This window comes from Vanellus vanellus (genome assembly GCF_965231255.1).
Source record: "Vanellus vanellus genome assembly, chromosome: 4".
Lineage (NCBI taxonomy): Eukaryota > Metazoa > Chordata > Aves > Charadriiformes > Charadriidae > Vanellus > Vanellus vanellus.
In genome coordinates, this window is record NC_138909.1 from 29,181,211 (window position 1) to 29,206,660 (window position 25,450).

Below are 25,450 nucleotides of genomic sequence, written 5' to 3' on the forward strand. Positions count from 1 at the left end.
TCCAGATTTCTTTCATCCATTTTTGGGGCAGGGGGAGTATTTTGTATTAAGCTTGCTTATTTTTAAATCAAGAAATGTGACTCTGGTCATAAGGAAATCAAGACAACAGATAAGCTGAAGAATGTAACTTTTTTTTTTTAATCATTGACCTTCAGTTTTCTGTGCTGTCTGAAGTTACTTTGACAATTGTATTATCAAGATCCTGTTGCTGGAAAAGTTACCTTTGATCAGAGGTAAGCAGACTAGTGATGTTTTCAAACATCCCAAAACAATAGCTGTAGTAGTTGAGCCCTAGGATGAGTTTTGAAATGGTACAAACTTTTAAGCGTGTAGTTTGTTTTCTTTTGTTTGTTGGGTTTTGTTTTTTTTTTGTTTGTTTGTTTTCCCCTGCAGCAGTATAGCGCCAAGTTTAGTCTGAATTGTTTTCTTCACTGTACAGGTTTCTTGAGGATCTCTATCTGCTGCCTAGGTAGCAAACTTTCCTTCCAGTAATCACTGCAATGGGGTTATGTAAGCCAGTTGGAAATCAAGGCACAGCAGAATTTGAGGGTAGGACCCATTCAAAGAGAAATAGGAATTTATATTACACTATGTAACAAAAATGGCTCTACTTCAATTGCATTATTAATTTTCATATTTAAGAGAGTTGAAGCCTACATTTTCATCATTTAAATTAAGCTGAGGAAAAAATTGAAGTCAGCAAGCACTGAAACCTCAGCCCATGCTAGGTAACTTGTCAGTCTGAGGCCCAGAGTGACAAATTAAATTCCTGAGAGTCTTGTGGCAGTCCTGAGGGCCTCAGAAAGTTCAGCCCCTCCCAAAGCCTGAGGTTAGGTGCGGCTCCCGTTTCTCATACAAGGCCCATTACTTTTATTTTTTAGATCAGATACTTCCCCACAGTTTCCTCTGTTTCAGATAATTCATCTGCAATCCAAATATCTTCTCAACCCTTTCATGACCCTGAAAAGTAATTTCTTAGCACTCCCTGTTTTGAGCAGAATTGTCCTTTAGACCACCAGTGTTTTCTGCCAGGAATAGCCCTTGGAATGCAAGAATGTGGCTTCATTCATATACTAAAGAGCACCAAAATGCTATGTTCATTGGTTTATCAAAAGTCTGTCTGTTTTGAAGAAACTCAGCAGCATCTCCTAAAGGTTTTGTTCAGACTTCATCTCTTCAGTTTGCTTTAGTGCCATTAACTTGAATGTCAGTGCTGTTTTGTTGGCAACAGTCTGGTCTCATAGCACAGTTGAATCTTCTGTGGGTTTTTCAGGCAGATGTGAGCTTTTCTTGTCTGTTCTTCAAGATTGCTGAAAAAAAGGTGATGTGCAAGGTGCTAAGCTGGAGCTAATGCTCTTTGCTCTCCACAAAGTTCATTCATGTCTATGTAGAGTGCAGGCAGAGCATGTTCAGGTCTGCCTATGAAAGCCACAAACACACCCTTTAAAGACTACGTCACTCTGGATGAAGTCCTTAATTATGAGATGTGTGAAAGAGCTAAGAGCTTTGTACAAGCACCTAAACACAGAGGGGTAATTAGTTACAACAAAAAGATACTACTGGAAATCGTCCATTGACTTTAAACCTGTTGTATAAAACAAAGAGCTGGAAACAAGAATGAAAGCAGTATCTAACTTCTTTCCTTATGATACAGCTGACTTGCTACTTCTTTTTAGTGCAGTTTCAATGACTCCGATGATGGTTGAGCAAAGACAGAGTTAAAATGCTGGTGGTGGGTGCTAGATGGAAAACTAATAGAGAAATGAAACAGCTTTTCTTTTAAAATGGTTGTCTGGCAGTGTTGCATCTGGCAAAATTGTGTTTTTTGGAGGACAGACTTTTTTGGAGGAGAAGAGTGAGGTACTCTTTTTTTTTTTTTTTTTTTTTTTTTTTTTTTTTTGCCTCAGTCTTCACTGGCCAACATCTCTTCCCACTCTTCTTGAGTGGATGGACCGCAATACAGTGATTGGGGGAGCAAAGTCCTTCCCACTGTAAGAGAAGATCAGGTTCATGACCACCTGAGGAACCTGAACATGCAGAAGTCTATGGGACCTGACGAGCTGCATCCCAGAGTCCTGAGGGAGTTGGCTGATGTGGTTTCCGAGCCACTCTCCATGATATTTGAAAAGTCACGGCAGTCAGGTGAAGATCCCAGTGACTGGAAAGATGGAAACATTGCATCCATTTTTAAAAAGGGTACAATGTTTCCCTCTGTGCCTGGGAAGATCATAGAACAGATCCTCCTAGAAGCTATGCTAAGGCAAATAGAGGACAGGAAGTGATTCAAGACAGCCAGCACGACTTCACCAAGGGCAAGTCCTGCCTGACAAGTCTAGTGGCCTTCTATGATGGAGTGATTTATATCAGTGGACAAGAGAAGAGCTACAGATGTCGTCTGTCTGGGCCTCTGTAAGGCCTATGACATGGTCCTCCTCCACATCCTTCTCTAAATTGGAGAGATATGGATTTGATGGGTGGACTGTTTGGTGGATGGATGACGAATTGGTTGGGTGGTTGTATCCAGAGTGTAGTTAGCGATCAACAGCTCAATGTCCAGATCGAGATCAGTGACAAGTGACTGGCTGTTCATAGCTTGGATGGGTGTATGGATGTGTCTCTTTTCCCAAGTAACAAGCGATAGAACAAGAGGAAATGGCCTCAAGTTGCATCAGGGGAGGTTTAGATTGGATATTAGGAAAAAGTTTTTCACAGAAAGGGTTGTTAAGCATTGGAACAGGCTGCCCAGGGTGGTGGTTGAGTTGCCATCCCTGAAGGTATTTAAAAGACAGGTAGATGTGGTGCTTAGGGACATGGTTTAGTGGCGGTTTTGGCAGTGTTAGGTTGATGGTTGGACTTGATGTTCTTAAAGGTCCCTTCCAACCTAGACAATTCTGTGATTCTATGGTGTCCCTCAGGGGTCCATATTAGGACCGGTACTGTTTAACATCTCTGTTGGAGACATGGACAGTGGGATGTGTGGAGCGTTTGACATGCCTGAGGGAAGGGATGCCATCCAGAGGGACCTGGACAAGCTTGAGAAGTGGGCCCACATGAACCTCATAAGGTTCAACAAGGCCAAGTGCAGGGTCCTGCATCTGGGTTGGGGCAACCCCTGGTGTCAATACAGGCTGGGGGATGAAGGGATTGAGAGCAGTCCTGCTGAGGAGGACTTGGGGGTACTGGTGGATGAAAAGCTGGACATGAGTCAGCAACGTGTGCCTGCAGCCCAAAAAGCCAACCTTATCGTGGGCTGCATCAAAAGAAGTGTGGCCAGCAGGTCAAGGGAGGTGATTCTGTCCCGCTACTCCGCTTTGGTGAGACCCCACCTGGAGTACTGCATCCAGCTCTGGAGCACTCAGCACAGGAAAGATGTGGGCCTGTTGGAGTGGTCCAGAGGAGGGCCATGAGGATGATCCGAGGGCTGGAGCACCTCTCCTATGAGGAGAGGCTGAGAGAGTTGGGGTTGTTCAGCCTGGAGAAGAAAAGGCTCCAGGGAGACCTTATTGCAGCCTTCCAGTACGTAAAGGGGGCTTTTAAGAAAGGTGGGGACAAACTTCAGCAAGGCCTGTTGCGATAGGACAAGGGGTAATGACTTTAAACTGAAAGAGGGTAGATTTAGATTTTTTACACCGAGGGTGGTGAAACACTGGGACAGGTTGCCCAGAGGGGTGGCAGATGCCCTGTCCCTGGAAACATTCAAGGCTAGGTTGGTCAGGGCTCTGAGGAACCTGATCTAGTTGAAGATGTCCCTGCTCATTGCACGGGGGTGGACTAGATGACCTTTAAAGGTCCCTTCTAACCCAAACTATTCTATGGTTCTGTGATGCAATGTTTGATGGCTTTTCTAGTTTGTTAATGGCAGACTTTCAAAGTATTAAAAGTAATGAGGTACAGCTTTCCATTAAAGAGGCAAAGTGAGCTGATTGACATATGTCTACATCATGTATACTAACTTCCATAATTTAAGTGTTGTCTCGAGGTCATGGCAAATTCATTTTGTCTAACTTAGAGTTGTCTTTGGTTTGAGAACATGGGTTTTTTTGGTCTTCATTGCTATTGGTGTTCCTCTAAGGAAGAACTGAAAGAGGAGGACTGAAAAAGAGGAAAAGAGCACTTTGGATAAGCACCGAAAGTCAGACTCTGTTGTCTCTTTATAGTGCCACCAGTGCCAGCATGTTTGGATTCTCAACAACTTAGATGCTCCAGCTGCTTGTTTAATGTGTGGTATGCTGTGTCAATTTTGTTAACGTCGCTTGTGTTTAAAGATTTCTTTGACTGAAAAACAGCATAGCAACGATAGGACCAATGCTTACAAAATGGGACCTTTTGGTGAAGCTCAAAGAAAAGCTTGAAAGAGCATCAAATAACTTCCAGAGCAGAGCCTTGTCTGGAAGAAAACAAGAGTAACTTCAGTCATTCTCTGCACCTGATAAAGGTGAAAAAGGATGGAGGGGGGTATTGTGTTGCTATAGCAGGACCAGAGAGCACGGAGGAAGGGATTGTGTGCTAGGCAATCTTAGATTCAATTGGAATCTTTCTTTGTTTTAACCCTTCTCAGAGTATGGTGGTAAGTGGAAACTGCTCCATTATTTTGCCCAGAACTTCTTTGCACCACTGCTGCCTGTGGCCTATGAAGACAAAGGTGTGTTGTACATTTATGGTGTCTCAGATCTTCATGTGGACCACAAGCTGACTTTGAGGGTAAGTGACACCTCTCTTTCCACTCTTGTATCCCTCCCGCAAAAATGTCAGAAGCTGAAATGAGCACATTTTTGTATGGACAAGCTTCAGTACGTCCATGCTCAAATACAATGAAATGCGATTCTTTAATCTTTTTGGGGGCAACACTATCCTTTATTGTAGTGTGTACTGCTTCACAGAACAAGGAATTAATTGCCTTGCTTATAGCCTGTAGGTATAGGCCTGAAATTAACTATTCTGTTGAAATCTTAAAGGGATTGGTGGTTAAATAGAACAAAGTGTGAAAAATGGTATCTTACTACTTAATAAAGCTGTTCCCTGGGTTTCAGAACTAGATTAACTGACTAAGTGTGTGTGGGGGAAGGATTGTACCATTAATGCTTACAAATACTTAAAGGGAGGGTGCCAGGGGGATGGGAACAGTCTTTTTTCAGTGGTGCCCAGTGATAGGACAAGAGGTAAGAGGCAAAAACTTGAACATAGGAAGTTCCATCTTAACATGAGGAGGGACTTGTTTCCTTTGAGGGTGGCAGAGCACTGGAACAGGCTGCCCGGAGAGGTGGTGGAGTCTCTGACTCCGGAGACATTCAAAACCTGCCTGGATGCCGTCCTGTGCAACCTGCTGTAGGTGACCCTGCTCTGGCAGGGGGGTTGGACTAGATGATTTCCAGAGGTCCCTTCCAACCCTGACCATTCTGTGATTGCTTACCAGTACTTAAACTACACCTCTTCAGGAAAAAGAACTAGATTATTTTCTGAAACATCAACAGAACATCTAGGTGTACTTTAATTGCAAGGTCACCTGTGCAGTGTCACCATTTTACAATTGATGCCTTAACTGCTTTCTGATAATTCTATAGAAACTGATGGGATTTCATAGGCAGTATTTGGGCTGCTGAGTTGTCCTCTAAAACACAGTCTAGTTTTGCAATTGGTTACGTTTTATTTCTGCTAATCACATGGCAACCAGATCCCAAATGAATTCAGGGGCTGTTTTACACTATGAGATACAATTCCTGACATAAAGGGCGTCCCGTGTGAAAAGGCTGGAAAGGGTGGAAAAGTAGACCTAGAGACCTGGAATGACTCAATAGTAATTTCAGAACTAGTAGTATGAGGATGCCGATTCCTAGTTCACTGCTCTGTCTGGTGGGCTGCCATGAATTTTCAGATATGTAAGGTTACTTATACATAGTAATACATAGTATAGAAAATGATTGCAGTTTCTGGATAGTCAGTACTTAGAGTAGGACTGCACTTAATGAAATTGTTTATTTCTGATCTGAGTTATTGTAACAGACTTAAATTCAGATTTTTCTGATAACTTCAGAGAAGCATTGGCAGTAGGGTAGTTCTGATGAATACTGTATTTTACACTTCAAGAAAATTTGGAATGTAAAACTTTTGAAAGGAGTTAAGACCTGTTTCTGACTGCAAATCCCTTTTAAGGTCAAAAATAACCTAAAATTTATGAAGAGATAGAATGCTGTAATTTTCATTAAGTGCATATCTTCCAAACTATGCCTTGGGTTTGTTGTTTTTTTTTGGTTTTTGTTTTTAACATCAGGTTGCATTCCTAATGCATGTGTGATCTCTGGGAATGTATTTTACTGTATTAATAAACTTCCATAGTCCCTTTAAAGATGATGCAGCTTGTTTCTGTTTAACAGTGATTGTGTGGAAGCTCTAGATTACCCAGTTGGGTTACATCAGATAACACTGAGCAATCTCAAGAAAATCCTTTGTTTGACACTTTTTTTTTTTTTTTTTTAATCAGGGAAGGGAGGAAAAAGAATCAACAAATTAGTCACTTACTAATTCCATTTCCCAGCACTCCCTTAACAGGAATTGGCAACCCCCTTCTCTCAAGGAGCCTGGAGAAAACAAAAAGCCTTGCAGATCAAGAACAGTAACACATCCAGACTTTTTGAAACAGGCTTCTTGTTAGGTTTATATTGGTTTATATAATATGGCATTATTATGCCATACCGATTGTTTAAAACTTTGTGGAGTTTCTTGCTAAGTGGAAATCAGCTGGTACTGTTGGGAGAACATCTCTTGCAATGAGCAGCTGAAACCATGTTGCTGGGTTGTTTTCACAGCTGTAACTTTTCTTCTAAGCTTTGTGCTCTCTTCAATGTGCTTGATAGGTCATTGTGCACACCTGGAGTTCTTTGGAGCCAGTATGCACCCTTGCCAAAGACGGAGTGACAATTAAAGCACAGAGTGCTGTCCCCATCTACAAGGAGTCCATAAATGACTTTCTGGAAAGATGCAAAAATTGTACCAGGAAAAGCTGCGTTATTACTTTCTGTCTTGTGGGAGAAGGTGGGCTCCAGAGTCCTACAAACCATCACTTCCTTTCATCACTAAAGGATGCTGTAGGATTAGAACAGCCCCATCTTAGTGTAAGCATTGGTCATGTTAAATTACTGTATTTGGTTTTGCTAATCTTACTGTTGTTTGCCTGCTATGCAGCGTCTGATTCCACTGAATGTTCTTTCTACTTAGCTGTTGCAATTCTAGCTTCCACATTGAGTTCAAAATCAGAATTTTTTGTATGTGTCACTATATGCATATCTAAGTAAGACTGGTGGTTTGGTTTTGTGGTTTGGTTTTTGTTTTGGTTTTGGTTTTTTTTGTTTGTTTGTTTTTGTTTGAGTTTTGTTTTGTTTTGTTTTAAATAATGAAGTGTCTTTTGACTGTCTTTCACCTGACTGCAGCAGCATTGCTCCTTTCATTCTTTTTGTCCCTAGATAGCAAATAGCATCAGGGCAAGTGTTTTGGCTTGCAGACAGTGCTGTATGTCAGTACAGGGTGATGGTAGTTCAGTTGAGTGTGGAGTGCATTATTGTCAGCAGTATTTCCTCTTGAAGTGCTCAAACTTTCAGATCAGTGTACCATTGCTAACATCCAATATTGCATGCTCCTTTCCTCTTTCTGCAAATCCCTGCCCTGCAGCTAAGGGTTCTGATTTGCATAATAGTGATTATTTCTTAATATCTGGCAAGTGTGGCAGTCTTCTGAACAGGCACAGAAAGCCTCAGTGATGTGTAACACTGTCATTTAGTCCATTTGCTGCTTTTCCCTAGATTTCTGCTCCTAGCAAGCATGCTCTATATAGAGAGAGCAAACATGCCCTGTGTGAGTGTGTACGCACACATTTTGTTGAGCCTCACTTCTTAGCATGTAAATCTTATTGCAAAATTCTTAATCAGCAGATGGGCAGGATAGGGACCTGTGTGTTTTCTCATTTGGCTTCCAAACTGCAGCTTTGCTCTTTAGAGCTAAACCAAACAAGGGAGGAATAGAGGTCTTTAATCTCTTTGAGTCTGAACCAGCATAATTGCTTTACAAAAAGAAAATTGGCCAAATTTTCCTCTCTTATCTCTTTCATGGCAGCATGGCCGGTTTCCTGAGTATACAAAGGAAAGAAATCAGCCTGTTTATATATATACATACTTTTTTTTTTTTTTTTTTTTTTTTTTTTTTTCAGCTGGTGGCACAATCTGGAGTCTGAGTCATGCTGGGTTTTTTTGTAGATGACATAATCAGTATTAAAAGCTCTGCAACTGGAGCATCATTGGGAAATTTCACTCCTTATTCCCACGGCTGTGTTATCTCCACAGTACTAACTAATAAGGATAGCTAGTGAGGATAAATGCAAAGTGGCTATTTTAAGAAAGTATGCAGCTGTGATTGAAAAAATTATTCTGTTTTTGTGATAAGCTGATGCTTCTATACATAGTTACTAATAAACTAACTAGACTTTCAAATACATTGCTAATCCAGGCGCTACTCTTCATAGCATTGCTTTTAAAAAAAACAGGAAGACTTTAGTGTTCTTCAGAAAAGACAAAATGTAAAGGATGTGTGCTTTTTCTTAAAAATGAATAGTGTTGTTTTTCTCATGAGGGACATGATTTCTGCACTTAATGTAATTTGTCTGCTTTTTATACATAGTTAATTGGTATTTGCAAATGATGTAGCATAATATTTCATGATGATGAACGGGGAGTACGGCATGAAAATGTATCCTGGTTGTGCTTTTAAGATTAACTACTGATAGAATTTAATATAAAGCATTATACTTTGTCCTGATATTTCACAACATAGCTGCCTTCTAAATGTAGTGTAAGGACTTCACTGCTGTGTTCCATTAAGATGAGGTGACCTCCTGTGTTGCTCTGATTTTTACTATCTCTTGCTTCTCTGTATATCTATTAACCGATGTAATTGGAAAGGCCAGCTACTTTAGTAGTTGTGAATTTATAGGTTAAGTGTGTTGCAGTGAAAGAGATTTGTCCTTTCACCAGTAAGCATAGGATACCAGCACTACGTACAAGTTTAGATTACCATTTACTTGGTTATTTTCATAAGGACATGGTAGAGTGACAACACTTCATGGTGTTTTCCCACAATCTATAGTATTCTGTAGGAAGGCTGTAATAACATTTGCAGTTTTTGCGTGATTCTTACATGTAAGTCCTGTTGGTTCGACTTTTGTTCCAGAGGAAATTTCCAGAAGAAAACAGTAATTTTGGTCAAATGTGGTTGTTCAGTCTGTTTTACTGGCATGCAAGTCTTTCCCAGTTTGGGTGTAACTGGGTTCTTCTTTAACATATATATGTTTGTTTGTTTTTTTTTTTTTTTTTTTTTATTTCTCTTCCAGGCCTCTGTATCCCAACGAGATGACGTTTATGTATTTGCTCTTCAGACCACTGCAGTTGCTCCTTTTGTTTCTCTGGATGTAGGGAGTATAAAAGGCAGATTTAGTGATAATGGCTTCCTCATGACCGAAAAGAAGAAAGTGGTTGTGTTTTATCCTTGGGAACCTACCAGTGTTGAAGAACTAGAAAAGTCACTAACCTTGACCTCTCTGCTGGACGTTGTCTGAGGATACTTCATTTCCTTCTAGATATAAGGAGTAAAACAGGAGGAGGAAAAAATCAGAAGAATTTGACTTAAGTTGAAGTGATGTACAATTTGAGCTGCCTGGAGATCATACTGTCTATTCCTGTCATGTGAATTTTAACTGCTATTTCAATGTAAAGATATCAACAGCAAAGCTTGCAGATAATGTATGTGGTGTATTGAGAGTAAGGCTTTCTCAGCTAATGAGAAAAATATATCCCATGTATAAAGTGGGAGGGCTGAGTCAGTGCAAGAGAGCTAATCTGAGTTCTCCAGTTCACATGAGATTGGAGTTGTAAATGCATCCTAACTAAGAGGCAACACAAATATGGACCTCCAGACTATGGCTGTAAAAATCTGTATGTTTTCCAGTATCTTAGGATAACAGCAAGATATGCTGGGGGCAAGGGAGGAAGGCAGGGAGTGAAGCTGGAGCCACGTCCACAGGTATGCTCCCACTTGGAGCTGCTTGATCTATCTACACCCAAATCGGGAGAGTGCTGGTAATACCCTTTCAGATATGTGGCTGTCCCTCTGTCAGATATCCTGCCTGCCTCCTGCAAGGCAGGCTTCCAAATAGATGTGAAGCCTGGGCTGTCTAGTCAGATGTCAGGCAGATCTTTTCCCCCTTCTGAAAGGGGAATTGAGTACAAAACTCGTTTTCTTCTCTCTTTTCATGCAACATGAGAAATAACCTTGAGTGCTCTGCGTCTAGCTTTGACTGTTCCCAGAGAGCTGCAGGTGCGGTCACAAACCTTTGCTGCTGTGTGGGATTCTGCATAATGTGGCATAGTATGAGATATGCCCGGCTGTGGGAAAAGAAATGGGGAGAAGAGTTGATGAAAGGTACAAAGAGAAAGGAGGCAGTACAGAGAAGAAATGGTCATGTGAGAGGACCACAGAATTACAAGTGAATGCTTTTTATCTAGTAGATACATAGTGCAGGAGCTGCTGTTCTCACTCAGATGTTGCTCTGCAGCTGTTCTGTTGCCTCCTGAGTGGCCCTGTGCTCCACACTGATCCTCCTCTCTTTCTGACAAAGGAAACCTCAACATCTTAATTTTGCTTCTTTGTATGTGAGTTCCCCATAGAAGACACTGTTGACTCATGATTACATCTGGTGGCACATTGAACTCCTTAGCACCATCACTTTGTACAGACTTCACCTTCTATTTTGTTTCTGGGTAAGTTGTTTTTAAGATGTTAAGGTTTCCCATAGAAATGTCATCTCACCTTGGCATTTGATACGAAGAAAATAAGGTTGCTTCGGCATGGGGGGCTGCTGCAGCCTGTGGAGCTGAAAGCCTGAGGGTTTGGCTGTCAGGAAATCCAGGCTACCAGGCTGTGCCGTGGGCAGGTTGCTAAACATTGGACTTGTCTGTTAGATGGGGTTTGAAATCCAGCTGGGATCTTGCTGAGGTTCTGCAAGGATCCTCTCACAGTCCAAACAAGTACTAATTTTCTTGCAAAGCACCCAGCAGTATCAGCACTTTATAGCAGAAGAAGTTTGAACAAGCTTTACTAGTGATGTCCATCTTCATTGTAAAAGCACCACGTGGGTGATGTTTGCTGATGGTGTTGGGGGTCTGGAGCATGTGTAGGGAGGGCGGCTGTGTGTTCCGTTGGTCAGGCAGAGTACTGGGAACTGGGCTTTGTTTTCTTGCAGTGATCACAGTTTCAATGGCCAAAGAGGTGAGCATATTGGCTGGTGCTTGGCAATCCCTGGTGCTTTTTGTATTGGGTGTTGACCAAAACTGACATATTCCTGAGCAAGAGGAAATACTTCAAGATGAAAGGGAAATAATAAATGGAAGTTGCTTACAAATGCTTTATTAGGTCATCAAAACAACTAACTGCAGTTGCATAGCAGGGCTTTTCTGATTCAAAACGTGTCCTAGTTGAAAGAAAAAGCAATCAAAATATGTATGAGTACGTGCCAATGTTTATAGGTTATATAAAATAAATAGGGAAAATGATAGTAATGAATAAAACTTAACAGTTAGAAAATGCAGACATTGATAAATGAATTTAAAAGTTATCTGTGAGGCATCCTGGGCCAACAATACAAGAAAAATCTTTCAGTTTTTTCAGTGTCCTGGAATCAAAGTGGAATCAAAGCAGCAATAGAGCCAATATGAGGTAAGGATGAAAAAAGGTGAGGAAATTTGGAATAAATACGATTAATAAATATTGCTGCAGTGTATTAGGAAAAGGGCAGGTTGGCTGATGTCTTTCTCTTACATTGATATAGAAATGTCTTTACCAGCAACATCTAGATAGAATTTCAAAATGTCACTTAGTAATTTGACAGAATTACTTGTTTCAAAGACAATCAAGAAGACTATCTGAACGTCAATGATATGTGTTGTTAGCACATCTCAGATATGAGTGAAGCTTCAGAGATATAGAAAAGAGCTTTTAGATTGCTAGAAGCCATAAACCATGAATGTGGGTAACTGTGACCTTTTTAGCCCATCACAAATTTTAGGCAAAATCGTGAAAGAAATGATGTGGTATGTGATCAATAATTGATGAAGTGGCTATGCAACTAATGCCTATCAGTGCTGTTATGCAGAAAAGCATTCTTTTATAATTTTTTTGTGTTATTTTGCTTTGGTTTGTGTGGTGGGTTTTTTTTTTGTTTGTTTCTGTTTGGTTGGTTGTATTTTTTTCTTTTCTGTTGCTTTTTGCAGTTTCCAGACTGCCATAAAAAGGTTCAGAAATTTTCTTAATGATTTAATTTTTGAAGGCCAGAAGCTCCCTAAAGTGTGGGTCCATTCTTTCTCACTGGAAAGCTTTAATTCAGTACTAGGTGCTGTTGCAAAAGTTTAGCAATTGCTTAAGCCAAATGCTTAAAGCAGAATTTAATGGGGGAGGTTCACTTTCATTATTGTCCTTAATATCCTTAATATGTTCTTTTGGTTTCCTGATGTTGTAGTAGGTATGTATTTATAGATGCTATTATTCTTCTCTTCCCTGTGCAGCAGTGGCTGTAACAGGTACCTTGGTTAACCGTTTCCCCTTGGTACTTTTGTGCTTTCATACTGTGCTATACTTAGTTACATTGTTCGGCCTTTGTCTCAGATCAGGGCAAAGATAGGAATGCAACAATGAAGAGATCTCCAGGGTATCCATCACTCCTGTTGACACATCCGTCCGCAGCCATGTGAGTGCTGTTGCAGCTACTCGGCAGCACCTGTATTGCCAGCTGTATGTGATGGGCTGGGGGGCAGCAGCAGGAGCATTAGGAAGAGGTAAGTGTCATAGTGCTTGTCCTCAGTGTCATTAAATTAATGGTGGCAACAGTAGAGGGGAATGACCTCATCAGTATTCTTGCAGTGTTTTGTTCAAGGGTTTGTGGGGTTTGCTTGTGCTGATGGCCTTTGTTTGCTTCTGGGCTCCCTCTGGGCTGTTTTCTGCAGGTGGCCAAAGCAGCAGAGTTCCCCTCATCAGGAGCCATGAGAAATGCCCTTCCAGAATAGAACTTGAGAGCAGGTTTTGGAAGAAAGCTGTATGGCATTGGCTAATTCGTTGTCCTAAAACTGGTCTCTGGCAGAGACTTGACTCTGAACCCATTCAGGACCTGGAGAGGCCATTTTGAGCTTTAGAGGGCACCACTTTGTTGGTACTTTCTGCCACACAAGGGAGACTTGTTTTGCTCCCGTTTACTGGAGCGCTTTCTTGGAAGCTTTTCAAAGTTCTTCTGCCTTTGTTCCAGAAAAGAATCGTGAATATATCTAAAGTTCCTCTCTAAGTAAGTTCATAGCTATGAAGCTTTGTCAGTCTTTGCTGTTACCTGCTGCTTGCATACCTTCTGCCTTAGAGGCATGTCTGTCTTCAATATTTTTAGTTCTATTAATCCCCTTCTGCTTTTAGGAGATGTGTAGCAGAGACCACTTCAGTTACCTGTAGCAGCACCAGGTGCCGAGGAACAGGCCAGTGACTTTCTTATTCTCAGTAAAGGACAGTTTGGTTTTGTAGCTTACAAGCCAGCCTTTACGTTGTTGGAATCAGTTTTCTTTCTTACCCTCTGAGGGGTAAAGTTGAGTCATCCAGGAACCTGTGACTTGAATATTTAAGGACATGTTCCAGTCAATTGGGTTTATATAACTCTGCTTTCCAGTCAGATGTTACAAGATAGCGAAATGAAAGCCCCATTTTAGTTTAATTAGGGTGGAAAAACAAAACTTACATGAAAAATACAGAACCTTAAAATTACTTGGTATTGTCCCTGCTACTGTTGAGGAAAGGCCATCTTACTGTAGGAAGTAGAGTCAGTCAGTAAAGACTTAAAAATGTCAGTTTTGATTATTAGTATGCATCGTAGCCAAAACAGAGGTATCTTTGTCTAGGCCGCTACAGTGTGAAGGGAAACAACACCCTGAGGACTAGTCAGGAGGAAGGTGGCAAGTCTGGTTGCTTTCCCAGGACCTGTTCTGGGGGGTCTGCTTTTGGAAGTTGATCTTGAGATTTCTTGATGTGCTCTGTGAATGCTAAGTGGTTCAGCATCACTTTCTTTGCATAGCTGCTTTATTTTGTGGCTGGCTGGGGACCTGGTTGACTGGTGAGGGGAATGGCTATGGGAGAAGGGACATTACCCTTGCATATTAGAACTACTGGCCTGTGGATTGAGCAGGCTCTACGGCCCAGTGGGGAGCTGGGTAATCCAGAACAGGAGCTCTAAATAAGAATAAGCGTGGTCTGTCGAACTGGTGGCCTGGTGGGAAAGCATGCTGTTGTCAGCTGCAGGAGCTGAAAGTTTCAATCCTTTTTCATGGTGGTGAAAAATCAAAACCTTAAATGCTGGCCTCTGATACCTCTTTGCAAACATTGTGATTGCCAGGCTTTTGCCAGCATTGCTGCTTCTCGCTTCTTGTGTTGTAGGAGTCCTCCCTTGCCTGTTGTAAATAAGCTAATATTCTGGCATGCTGGTCCTGTGATTCTGTCTTACCAACTAGCATGTGATTTAAGCTTCAGCTCACTTCCCCAGCAACTGTGACGGAGCAATGGTGTGAGCCAGCCCTCAGGTGGCTTCCTATGACAGAAAGAGTGGAAAGCTTGATCTCGTTAAGAATTTTTGCTGCATTCCACAAGTTTCTAGCTTTTATTATGACTGTTGCAAGTGTTTCCAGATAAATCTGTGCAGTCACTGTCAAAGCAACAGGAAGTGTGACTAGCACTTAGAAGGACAAACCCATGAAATCAGCTTGAGGATCAGTTTGAGGTTGTTGGTTGATGGTTTTTGACCATATCTCCAGCCTCAATGCTCTAATTGCTAATGGAAATACACACCAGGCTTCCTGCAGTACTATGCAGTGCATTAGAAGAGCCCACTGTGGCACGGGCCTAGTCAGTACTTCTGTTTGTCCAACCACAGTGTAGAGATGCCCTGCTCTGAGTAAGAGCCTGACATCTTGCTGGGGAAGTTTTAGGAAAACTTCTAATGGAAAAAAAAAATTAATTCCAGAAACTGCATTCTTGCTGTTCATGCACATATCTTAAAAAAAAAACCAAAAACAAAACACCCACAAAAAACCACAAACCCAACTTAATTCTGATTTTTGAGAACTTAGTAACAATACCCTTCTCAGTTTTGTTTCCTCAGAGGTAATACAGAAGAGAATGGGGACAATATCCTGTGCTACAAGGTGTAGGGCGTTCGACATGCTAACTTACTGCACTGGATGAAAACGTAAGACTCAGTTACACCATTACTACCCTCTTTTCAGCAGTTAAGTGAGAGAGGTTTGTTTCTCTCTATAAGCCAGGTGTAGACAGGAGCTCTCAGGCAGTGAATTCCTGGGTTCCTGCAGGACTATTTTTTTTAGTTTGTTCTATCACATTTGTGAAATAGGAATGGCACTTCCTTTCTGGGCAAGGAGATGTAAGGATAAATCTGTGTCTGAGGGGAGCAGATATGATGGTGAGGCACATAAATACATCTTGACAGTCATCTGTTAGGAAGAATACTTCTGCTTTAAATGTTTCTGTTAAGACTTATCTGTATTGTTTACACTTTCTCTTGCTAAGGCAGGTTCCTCTGTGTGCTGACATCATCCTCATACCTAGCATGGAGCTTGACCTTCTCCTGGGTGCCATCACTACAAGAATCAGCACGTCCTGTACAGGATGACCGCCTACTAATAAGAAAAAAGGTAAAGCAGGAAGAGTAAAGCTGTGTTTCAGCATCTTCTTTTAATGGAGCTGCTTGAGGTAAACACTAGGTTCTCCAGTAGGTTTGCTCTGCAAATGAGGACTATGCAAGACACAAGTGTCTCCTACTAGATGTCATGCTAGTTTCTGTAGCATCTTCTGCTCTAGCCTAGTTCTGACAAACCGTGGCATGCCTGCAACACATACTTAAGATGCTAAGGGTTAATGCAGATGGGAAAAGTTGTTCTATTATGTGACCCAACTAAAAATTTAGTGTTGCTGTTTGAATTAGTGAGAATACTTTTACATGAGTATTTTTCTATTTCTAAACAAAGAGGGGTTAAAAAAACAAAAAAAAAAAACAAACCAAACCCAGAAAGGGAACCAAAACCTTTTCTGTTAAATAGACAAACTGAGATGCTGCAAGGAAAGAAGCTGCCAGACTGCCATTTAAAGCACTTGAACGCACAGGGTCTAGGGGAGATGTCCTGCTCTTTGTTGCATGATCACTAACCTGATGAATACATATTATGCAGCATTTGGTCATGAAGTGCTTAAGGAAATACAGACCCAGGTGTCTTCTAGTGGTTTAAAAGCAGAGTTGGTCAGAAATAAGGCTAAAAGGTGTGAATCAACAGCCAGGATGCCCTGGTGACCTGCAGGATTGTAGAAGCCTCAATAGAAGTCTCTGCCAGCCCCCTGAGCTGTGCTGGAATTTCTGTGGCAGCAGAAGGAGCGTTTGACTTGGACAGCAGCTCTGCTAAGGCTCAAAAAGCTCCTCCACCCCCAGAATATAAGAACCTTTGCCTGTTTCTGTTACAGCTGGAATGCAAAGAGAACACTGGACAAGTACAGTAATTGAACAAAAAAATCCATATACCTTTGATAATGCATATGTAGGTTATACATACAATAGCAGAAAGAAAGAATGGCATTTTTACTATGATGCATTTTGCTGGTCTGGAAGTAATTAACATACTCAGTAATTCAGCTGGATATACAGTTATTTCGCCATTTTTTTCTCATTACTCATTGTTTAATTCGTTACAGCAAATACTGCTGTTAAACATAAAAATTCTCAAGGTTTACCTTGATTAATTTTCTCAGGAGTGACACCCAGGTTACTGGAGACAGAGCAGAGCCAAGAACAACACTGTCACTTTCCATCTTTGTGCCAAGAAAACCAGCTACAAGTGAGCCACAATGGCAAGATGCTGCTCATTGCTCTTTCATCATGAAATCAGAGATCTGTATTTTTAGTAGCACCAGCATCTGTAACAGTTGCACTCACTATCTCAGAATTAACGCGCAAAAAGAAGAAACACTGCTCAGGAACACAATTATTAGAAGAGTTTCTAGACAGCCTGAGGAAGATCTGTCACCTCAGAGTTTTGCTGAGATGCTTAAATAGTTGGTTTCAGCACAAATGATTATCTGCCACCGTAATTAAGAACTAAAAGAGACCATGGATCAGAGTCTTTAGTTGCAAAATAGAGCTGCTCAGCAGTAGCTGGTGCTCCTGGTCTCACACCATGAAGAGACACTTAAGCTTTAAGACAGGTGGCTTGCAACCCTTTCTGTATTTTGGTACTTGAAAATCAGCATAATCTTGTATCAATACCTAAATCTCCAATAACTCTACTTGAAAAATATGTAAAAACTATGACGACTGTAGACAAGAGACTTCATTTTGGGTTTTTATTATAAAAGTAAAGTAAAATAAAAATAGGCATTTTAAAAGCATTTTTTTTTAAAAAGGAACAGATATAAAAAAACTATTTACAAATAGGAAAATGCCAAACTTGAAATTTTTTTTGAATAAGAGGCACCAAAGTTAAGTTTAAATACATTATTTGAAATATACAAGATTCTGGGTTTTTTTTTTAGGATTCTCTTTTCTCTCTGAATTGTCATTGTGATTAAAGTAATGATTTTTCTTTCCCAGCTATTTTATGAGCATTTTCATGCAACTGTGCTGCAAAAATCATGAAGAGAGCAGCTAGGAACTGTATTGTTTGATTGCTCTGTGTGCCTTGCCTCTTTTTATTAAGTGAGTTGGTATTATGCATTAACAAGGAGTGACTTTCATCTATAAAAGAAAATCCTTGCAAACCAGAAAAGCTCCGTTAGTCATTCACAGTGCCCAGTCCTGTGTATTAATGCAGCAGTAGAGCCCTGGTTATTGTGTATGGCTTGTAAATGAATAACTTTAAATGTACTTGAGGAAGGAAGCGATGGCTAAGGAGTCGCCTGCTGAAGTCGCTGTTTGTCTTCAGGTTTGTGTGTGGTTCCTCCAGCGCGCTTTTGGTCGTGAATTCACTTCCCTCTGACTAGGATGACACCAATGTCATTTTAAATGTCACATTTGTTCCTGTAACTGCATATTGCTAATTGAATGGTACTAGTTGGCTATATAACTGCTTTGCACTGAACTTTCAGGTCCGTAGCCCAGGGTCATTTTGCTAAGTGTTACTGATGACTTGCTGTTCAGACAGTCTGAATAAGTAAAGCTCAGTTTGCGGAAGGAAGTCTCCACACCACTGTCACACATGCTTTCGTTGTCTTGAAATTTGCTATTATAAAGCTCACCTGAGGGAGAGAGAAAAGGGAAATATCTTATTGTTTGTGGTGCTTCAGTAATAATGCCTTCAGAAAAGCCTAAGGAATGCAAACCCAGAGGTTAAGGCTCTTCTATGGGAAAATAACTCTAACTTTAGATATTATAATACAAAAAGCTGTGCAGAATGTTTTCAGTTGACCAAAGCACATGATCTAATGCACTACTGGCAGAGATCCACTGCAGTTGGAGCTTGGATGGGATGAGAAGCCTGGTGCTCTGCTGACACTAGTGCTGTCACTGCACTAGTCAGGACTCTGCCCAAGTGTGGTAGTAGCAGGGCAAAGGGTTCTCTGGCTCTCAGATTCCCAGACTATGTGCAAGTAATACAGCTCCAGGATGAGGCTCCTAAAACTTTCTCATGTTATTTCTCTTACAGACTTATTTTTGAGACAAATACTTGAACAATTTTCACCTAGTAAGTGAGCCTGAAATACAAAGAAGTCAGCAGCAGCTGTCACCTGTGCAAGATCCACAAAAGGAGTGCCTGACTGCAAGTATCTGAGCTGAAGGTATGATGTGGTCAGCATATTAGAGTTCACTATTATTTTTCTAAACAACCTTCTTAAAATAAATGACGTGATGCAGTCCATTCATGTTGCAAAGCAGCAGAACCCCTCTTACCATTTAAGATTAATCTAAAGAGGCATTATGTGTACAAGCACTTTTCCGGATAGATGTGAAGGCTCGTTCCATGACTGAACAAAGAGTTTTGTATAGAGAGTAAACTGGCAATGTTAGACCAGGATGGAGTTACCGTGGCTTCTTTTTTCTTTCCAGAAAAATCTACAGTATTTTCACATAGGGTGTAAGTTTCCATGTTAGGGTGCTGACAGCACTACTGGTGTTTGAACAGGGCATCAGGAAAAAACAAAGGATTTTGTTACTTGACACGGCCAGGCAGTGACTAAACATCCCTGATGACTTACTGCCTCCTCACAACCTCTGTTTTTCTGTTATAGAGCCTCCTGCCCAGAACCACTGTAGGACCTCTGACACTGAAGATGCTCAAAACTCAACTGGACGTGACATGGACAACCTCATGTAACCTTGTATTAGCCTTGTTCTGAGGAGGCAGCTGAACAGCATGACTGCTGGAGGTTCCTTGTAACCTAAACCATCCCTGATTTCTCTGCCTACAAAACACTGGGCCCTTTTGGAGTACTACATGCAGCGGAAGGAGAAATGCAATAGCAAAGTCTTAGTGAGAAGTTTATAAACCCAAAATGTTCTCGTTTACCCAGATATGAGGGAGGAAAAAAGAAACCTCAAAAGGTGATGGCACTTGTACAGGCCTGGGAGACCACGGCCTGGTTTATCTTTTGAAACTTATCCCCAGTACATCTAAGGAGTTACCATGAGTAAATGGCAGATGACTTGTTTTAGAAAAGCGAGGCAATATAATCAATACTGTAATGCAGGCCTACTGCTTCAAATGGTCTATTTCCCCCCCTCTCTTCTAGGCATAGCAAATGTCTGTGATAAGAAAGCTGTGCTGCAGTAAAATATTTCTGAAACAGGTAAGCAGCTCAGGCATCATGTGTAAGAAACTATGCAATCTATCAGCAGTCCAAGGCAGGGGCAGGGAGAATTGACAGCAAAACATCAAGAGCTGCATTTAAGATGCTTTTTCAATTTTACCTGTCTCTCCATTTGCAAAGGTGGGTGGTGATGATGACGGAAGAACTTTTGCTGTATTGTCCTCCAGGTGAGATGGGCTTTGTGAGACAGATAGTGCTTTCTGAATTATTTCAACGGCTTCTGTGTGATCCATCTGTCTCAAAGCAGCAATCAACTCTCGAACTGTACCACCAGAAACCTAAGAGAGAAGACAACAGATGCTCACTATCATCCAGGCTGGCTAAAACTGAAGGGCTGCACTGTCCACTGTGCAGGAGGACAATGTTCCTTATGTGTCTGAGTGTTCTTTATAACTTGTTACAGCCACATTACCTCATAGTTATCAAGCAGAGTTTTCGATGGCGAAGGGCTCAACCTGAAGGCATTATTAAGTATGCCTAGACCCAGTTTTTGTGCTAGAGTGGACCAGTTTTTGTTTGGATCGGGCAGTTCCAATAGTTTGTAAAGCTGCATCTTGGAACTTTCATCCAACTCTCTCAAATGTCCTGAGGAACAGAGAAATATGTTAGTTTATTACTTATACAAATCATGTACTAGTTCATTTCTAAGCAGCAACAAAACCAAATTAAAGAGTATTTTAGTGTCCATCAATCCCAGTGTTTACTAATGTATTGCTGTAATATTGAAAATGTACTCCTTAGTGTCCTTGTGGCCTACCTCTTGATAGAATCATGCTCATTCTACGAATGAGTGGGTGGGAGGGTACCTCTTCTCCCCCCCCCCTTTTCCGTTACAAGCTATTGAAGGGCAATGTCTTCTGCAAGTACACTTTTAGTACTCAATTACTAAAGGGATATTGTTAAGTCTTCTTTATAGATGTTACCTTGTGTCAGTAAGTCCTCCGAAACCACTGCTGACTCGTAGGGTTTACCATTTAATATGTCATACACCTAAGAGAATACATTAAAGTCAGTATTTAGCAGAAACTGGGTTAGTGTCTATTATCTTGACAAGTCTCAGTAGTATGTTAAAGCCCTAATTCCATCTGTAAATGGGAATTTTTCCTGTCCCAGGATCACTGTGACTAAAGATGCTGTAGAAGACCTGTGCAAAGCTTGAGGGAGAAATCTTGAGAAGTTAATCTTCCTTGCCCTATGCTATGTCATCTGGCAACTGTTTTCAAGATGCAGAGGAAGCCTTTGCAGTAAGTAAGCGGCAGTAGCAGTGGCTGAGTGAGGAGTTATTGCCTGTCTGCAACTAGTAATTTAAAACAAAGCCTGGGTTAGATTTTCACCTGAGGCTTGTACCACTTGCTAGCTCCATGTAATTAGAGATGCTGATTGCTTCTACCTCACACTCACACCAAACCAACTGCACATAATCAGTTACTAAAGCATGGACTGTGCAGCCTAATCACTGTTTGGGTAGGACGCAAGAGTGTATCTTCGCTACACACAAAGTCTGCAATTCTGAAGAACATTCAGCAAAGAAACCCACAAGAGCGTATCTCTGAACCTTCAAACAGATGCCGCCCCATCAGCTAAATACTTCTCCGTATGTGCAGACTGTAGTGCAACTATTGTAAGTGCCTGGTCATTCCTGTTCAGTAGTCTGTAGAAGTAGTCTGCTAAGTGGAGCTTTCCTCCAGTGCTATTTCATGGAAGGAGAGTTGTTGCTGCATTAGTTTAATTTTTGATAGCAAATTAGTAGCTTGTCATCATTGAAGTAACTGTAGATGCAGTGAAGAGCTGGCTGAGAGAGCTGAACTATCATTTATTATTAAAAAGAAAAAAAACGGACCACGCACCTCACAGCTGGCCGCCATATCCAGTGGTGTTGTTCCAGGCACAATCCCTTCATCATAGTCTTTCATATCGTCTATGTCAAATAAGGGCTCAAAGTTCTCAACATGAGGATTTGCACCTGGAAAACAAGCGTGCAAAAAAGTTCCTAAGCAAAGGCTTCAAGTTGCTTTTCAAAAATACTTAAAATATGTAGTCTAAGTTCCGAATGGCCAATTTGCTAATTTAGCTACTCAAGCTACATTACATTTAATATTAAGTCAGCAAATAACTTTTTTTATCAACTAAAGTTAAATGCCATCACATCTCTGTATAATGCTACTCTTCATTATAAAGAAAGAAAAAGTGACAAGAAATGAGTGATAGGCCCCAAAGAAAGAGCTGTGACACTATGAACTGACTTCCATTCTTGGCTCACACAGAGCATAGCAGGTACGTGATGGAGTGATGGTGCAGTGCTTCTTTTATATAGTGTCAGAGAAAGTGTGGGTATTATTAAAAGACCAAGCACACAGCCAGAGCAATAGGAGCCTTGGATTTCTGTTTCAAAGGAGAAAAATCGGCTCTAAATACAATTGAAAAAATGTTCCAATAAATATTCAAACCTAACTCTTCCACAGTGATATGAAATAGGAGCCACTAACAAGCTCATCCTTCAGTGACCTATTTTTTTTTTAAAGCAGTCCAAGACTTAGCCCAACTATGTAACGCGGTCTCTTCTCTGCTTCTTCAGCTATAAAAAACTACAAAAGAAATACTCCAAACACTTCCAAGAGCGCTCAAGAGATCTTTTCCCTGACTAACATAATTTGCTTTTTAGCCATTAGATGGTGCTAAAGAGTAGTGCGGTACCTGAAAGTAGGCCTTCCCTGAGGAAAACCAAACCTTCTTGCTTTTAACATCTGATTTCTTCTGCTCATTAAACAAGTTCACTGGCACGTTCTTTTCTGCTTGCAGCCTTCAAGCTGAATTCCAGCAAATACCTATTTTCATACCTGCTGCTTTGAGAACTGCTGCCAATTTTGTAGAGCCCCTTCCAGCTGCTATGTGAAGCGGAGTTGTCCCATCATACGTCGTGCTGTCCACATCTGCATCACCCTAAGTTTTTATTGAACAACAAAAGGAAAAGCACTACTTGTCTATACAATACAGTTGCAGAGACTCATGTCTGCATAAACATTGCTACTGTGCAAATAAGCACCATTCCATTCCTGTTTGCATAAAAACTCTAATCATTGTCTGAAAAGAAGGAATTAGAAAGTAACAACAACTGTCTGCATGCAGGAACAGATGGCGGATGTGTCAGTGTCACAGCAGGAGGCACAGCGTATAAACCCAAACAGGTCAGGTAGGTAACAGCCACTTTGCGTCCCATGGGATAGTTCTGCCATCTGAGCAGCCGCAGTGTTTGGAGCCTGAACTGGTGTGCACAGAAGTCTGCCCTCCTGCTGCTCTTCAGGAGAGCAGGCAGGCTGGGGGCACATTCATACACGGATACCAAGGAAAGCTACTGCAGCCAGCTGTGGATGTGTAGAACTAGAGAACACTAAGATCAAGGGGTTAAAAAGATGAGATAGATATTTATAGATATACACAACTATCTCTCTATGCACATCTGTATACACATTCTACTTCACACAGATGAAGTAATTAACTTGTTCATGAGCAGTTTTATTGGCTGCCAGGATTACTCAGTAGAAATTAAACACAGCATATGCAGTCAGGTCAGGGTCACAAACTGTAAATTCCTCAACTTGGCCAAAAGGTTAACCAGCAGTGCTGAACAAGTAATAATGAATAACATTAGCAATAATTTTGCCATTATACCAACTCAAGTAATCACGTTCATGAACAGCAAAACCCCCTTACTTCTGTTCCTCTGAAGCACTTACATATTTAAAAACTCTTGAAAATCTTTAAGTGAAAAGACCTGGGAGAAAGAAATTCTGCCCTTACCTCAAGCAAAAGGCAGCCAGCCAAAGGGATGTTCTCTTGTTCAACAGCTAAATGCAATGCAGTTCGTCCAGATTTCTGTTCCTGAGCATTGACATTAACTCCAGCAGCAATCAGCTGCTTGAGGCAGGACATACTATTTGCCATCACCACCATGTGAATTGCACTGAGACCTACACAAAACAAACCCCATCCATCATGTGCATTAATATTTGAAAAATACGGAAATACCAGAGTAGTGAGTTTGAAGCGGCCGCATCTATGAGAATTGTAAAATGAGTGAGAGTTCCTGCAGTTATCTGAGCAGAAGTGACTTATTTTGCCTCCCTGTACACTAAAAGATGGTGTTAATAAAAGTGTTCTTTGTGTGTAAATGGGAACTAGTTGTGTTATTGATGATGGGACAAAGCCATGCACGAAAAAAGAAAAATAATTGCAGATTACAAGGTGGAACAGAGGCAGGAACTAAAGAGCACCTCTTTGCCTCAAAGGAGAGCAGTCTTAAAAAAAAATAAAATCTGCATCTTGGTACTAAACAAGTAGGTACCCTGCACTGCCCCCATCTGCTACTGAACATCTCTTCTAGAAGCAGCCTGAGGACTAATTAGTATACTTTAGTACCACCTCCTGTAAGGTCATGCTGCCCCGTCGCCTCAAAATTACCTGCACCAGCTCAAAAAGAGAATAATAAAGCTTTGTATTTAAAAGCAAACAAACCAACCCCTCTCTCTGAGGCACTTAACTCAGTTTTTTGATTCCCATAATGACATTTTTAGGTCACACATTTTACAGTCTACTGGAACAGGAGTACTAAATTCAAATGACCTGTGCCACTGAAAAAATGGGAGAATAGTCTCTTTGTGGTTATTTTATAGGTTCTAATTCTTTACAAAGTACCAGATACGAAACTTGACACTGGTCCAGAAATTATTTTTGAGGGGATTTCATTCACTAGAGAGGAGGAAACATTTTCTTCTGGGGGGAATTTTTTTTTAAAAACAGTGGTTGCATAAGGTATCTCAGGAGGAACACAGTGCTTGAAGTTTTGTGACATTAAAAAGAATATACAGTAACAAAAATTCAAATCCATACTGTGTCACGTGGCCATTGCCAATCTTGTCTTTATAACCAGAGAACCTACACGTCTGTGTTCTCTCATCTGTGACTGCCAGCATGTAAAAGCCAAGGACAGCATGTGCAAAATGGGGAAAGATGGTCTTTCCAAGGTTTGTATCTACCTGTGTAAAAAAACTGCGTTGGCAGAAATTGAGGTGTGCTCATCCAGTAGGTAAGCATAAAATACAGCCATTATCTTTCCATACCTTCACCGTTGGAAAGGTTGACCATTGGAGATATCTTCTTATGCTTGAGGAGTAGACTCAAAATCTTGTCATCTCCTTCAGCAGCAGCTAAATGTAAGACAGAATTACCATGGCGATCCAGAAGGCTGACATCTGCTCCAGCCTTCAGCAAGTCTTCTACCACCTCCGCCTGCTTTGTGATTACTGCCAGGTGCAAGGGGGTCTAGAAGTGACAGAAGTAGGCCATGAGAAGATGAGCAACAGTTACATCACCTCTACAGAAACCTCTTAAACTCATAAAAGCTCCTACTGTGAGAAGATGTTACTCCACTTCAAAACTAACAAATGAAAAGCTTGCGTATGCCTACATTTTTTTTTTCTGCTGCATACCATGAATTGGGGGTTCTACTTACTGGAAATAAAAGCTG

The 25,450-nt window shown here is 41.0% G+C and overlaps 2 protein-coding genes and 1 long non-coding RNA gene across 8 annotated transcripts in view; 2 read left to right on the plus strand and 1 right to left on the minus strand.

The window, feature by feature from the left end:
• The window catches only part of MANBA (mannosidase beta), a gene marked incomplete at its 5' end in the record, with an annotated part of 51,516 nt that extends 41,676 nt beyond the window's left edge, over positions 1-9,840 (plus strand). Inside the window, 3 exons of the mRNA XM_082483054.1 lie at positions 4,559-4,701; positions 6,852-7,109; positions 9,374-9,840. Coding sequence (XP_082339180.1) covers positions 4,559-4,701; positions 6,852-7,109; positions 9,374-9,598 — 626 coding nt within the window. The 3' untranslated portion in view covers positions 9,599-9,840. The remainder of the gene's footprint in view (positions 1-4,558; positions 4,702-6,851; positions 7,110-9,373) is intronic.
• A 1,219-nt stretch (positions 9,841-11,059) lies between these two features.
• LOC309671723 lies at positions 11,060-20,324 on the plus strand. 6 transcript variants are annotated; one of them, XR_014269181.1, is made up of 7 exons: positions 11,060-12,869; positions 13,038-13,369; positions 15,646-15,770; positions 18,765-18,897; positions 19,348-19,660; positions 19,849-19,905; positions 20,047-20,324. It is a non-coding gene; the product is annotated as an uncharacterized lncRNA (long non-coding RNA). The 6 variants fall into 6 exon arrangements; XR_014269180.1 differs by having other exon boundaries at positions 19,348-19,905; XR_014269185.1 differs by lacking the exon at positions 20,047-20,324 and having other exon boundaries at positions 11,060-12,556; positions 12,700-12,869; positions 19,348-20,007.
• Positions 17,459-25,450, minus strand: part of NFKB1 (nuclear factor kappa B subunit 1) — a 60,344-nt gene continuing 52,352 nt past the window's right edge. The window contains exons 17-24 of the mRNA XM_082483013.1: positions 25,044-25,245; positions 23,725-23,894; positions 22,764-22,866; positions 21,774-21,889; positions 20,850-20,916; positions 20,339-20,511; positions 20,027-20,204; positions 17,459-18,357 (exon numbers count right to left, since the gene is read on the minus strand). Of these exons, the coding sequence (XP_082339139.1) occupies positions 18,170-18,357; positions 20,027-20,204; positions 20,339-20,511; positions 20,850-20,916; positions 21,774-21,889; positions 22,764-22,866; positions 23,725-23,894; positions 25,044-25,245 (1,197 nt within the window). The 3' untranslated portion in view covers positions 17,459-18,169. The remainder of the gene's footprint in view (positions 18,358-20,026; positions 20,205-20,338; positions 20,512-20,849; positions 20,917-21,773; positions 21,890-22,763; positions 22,867-23,724; positions 23,895-25,043; positions 25,246-25,450) is intronic.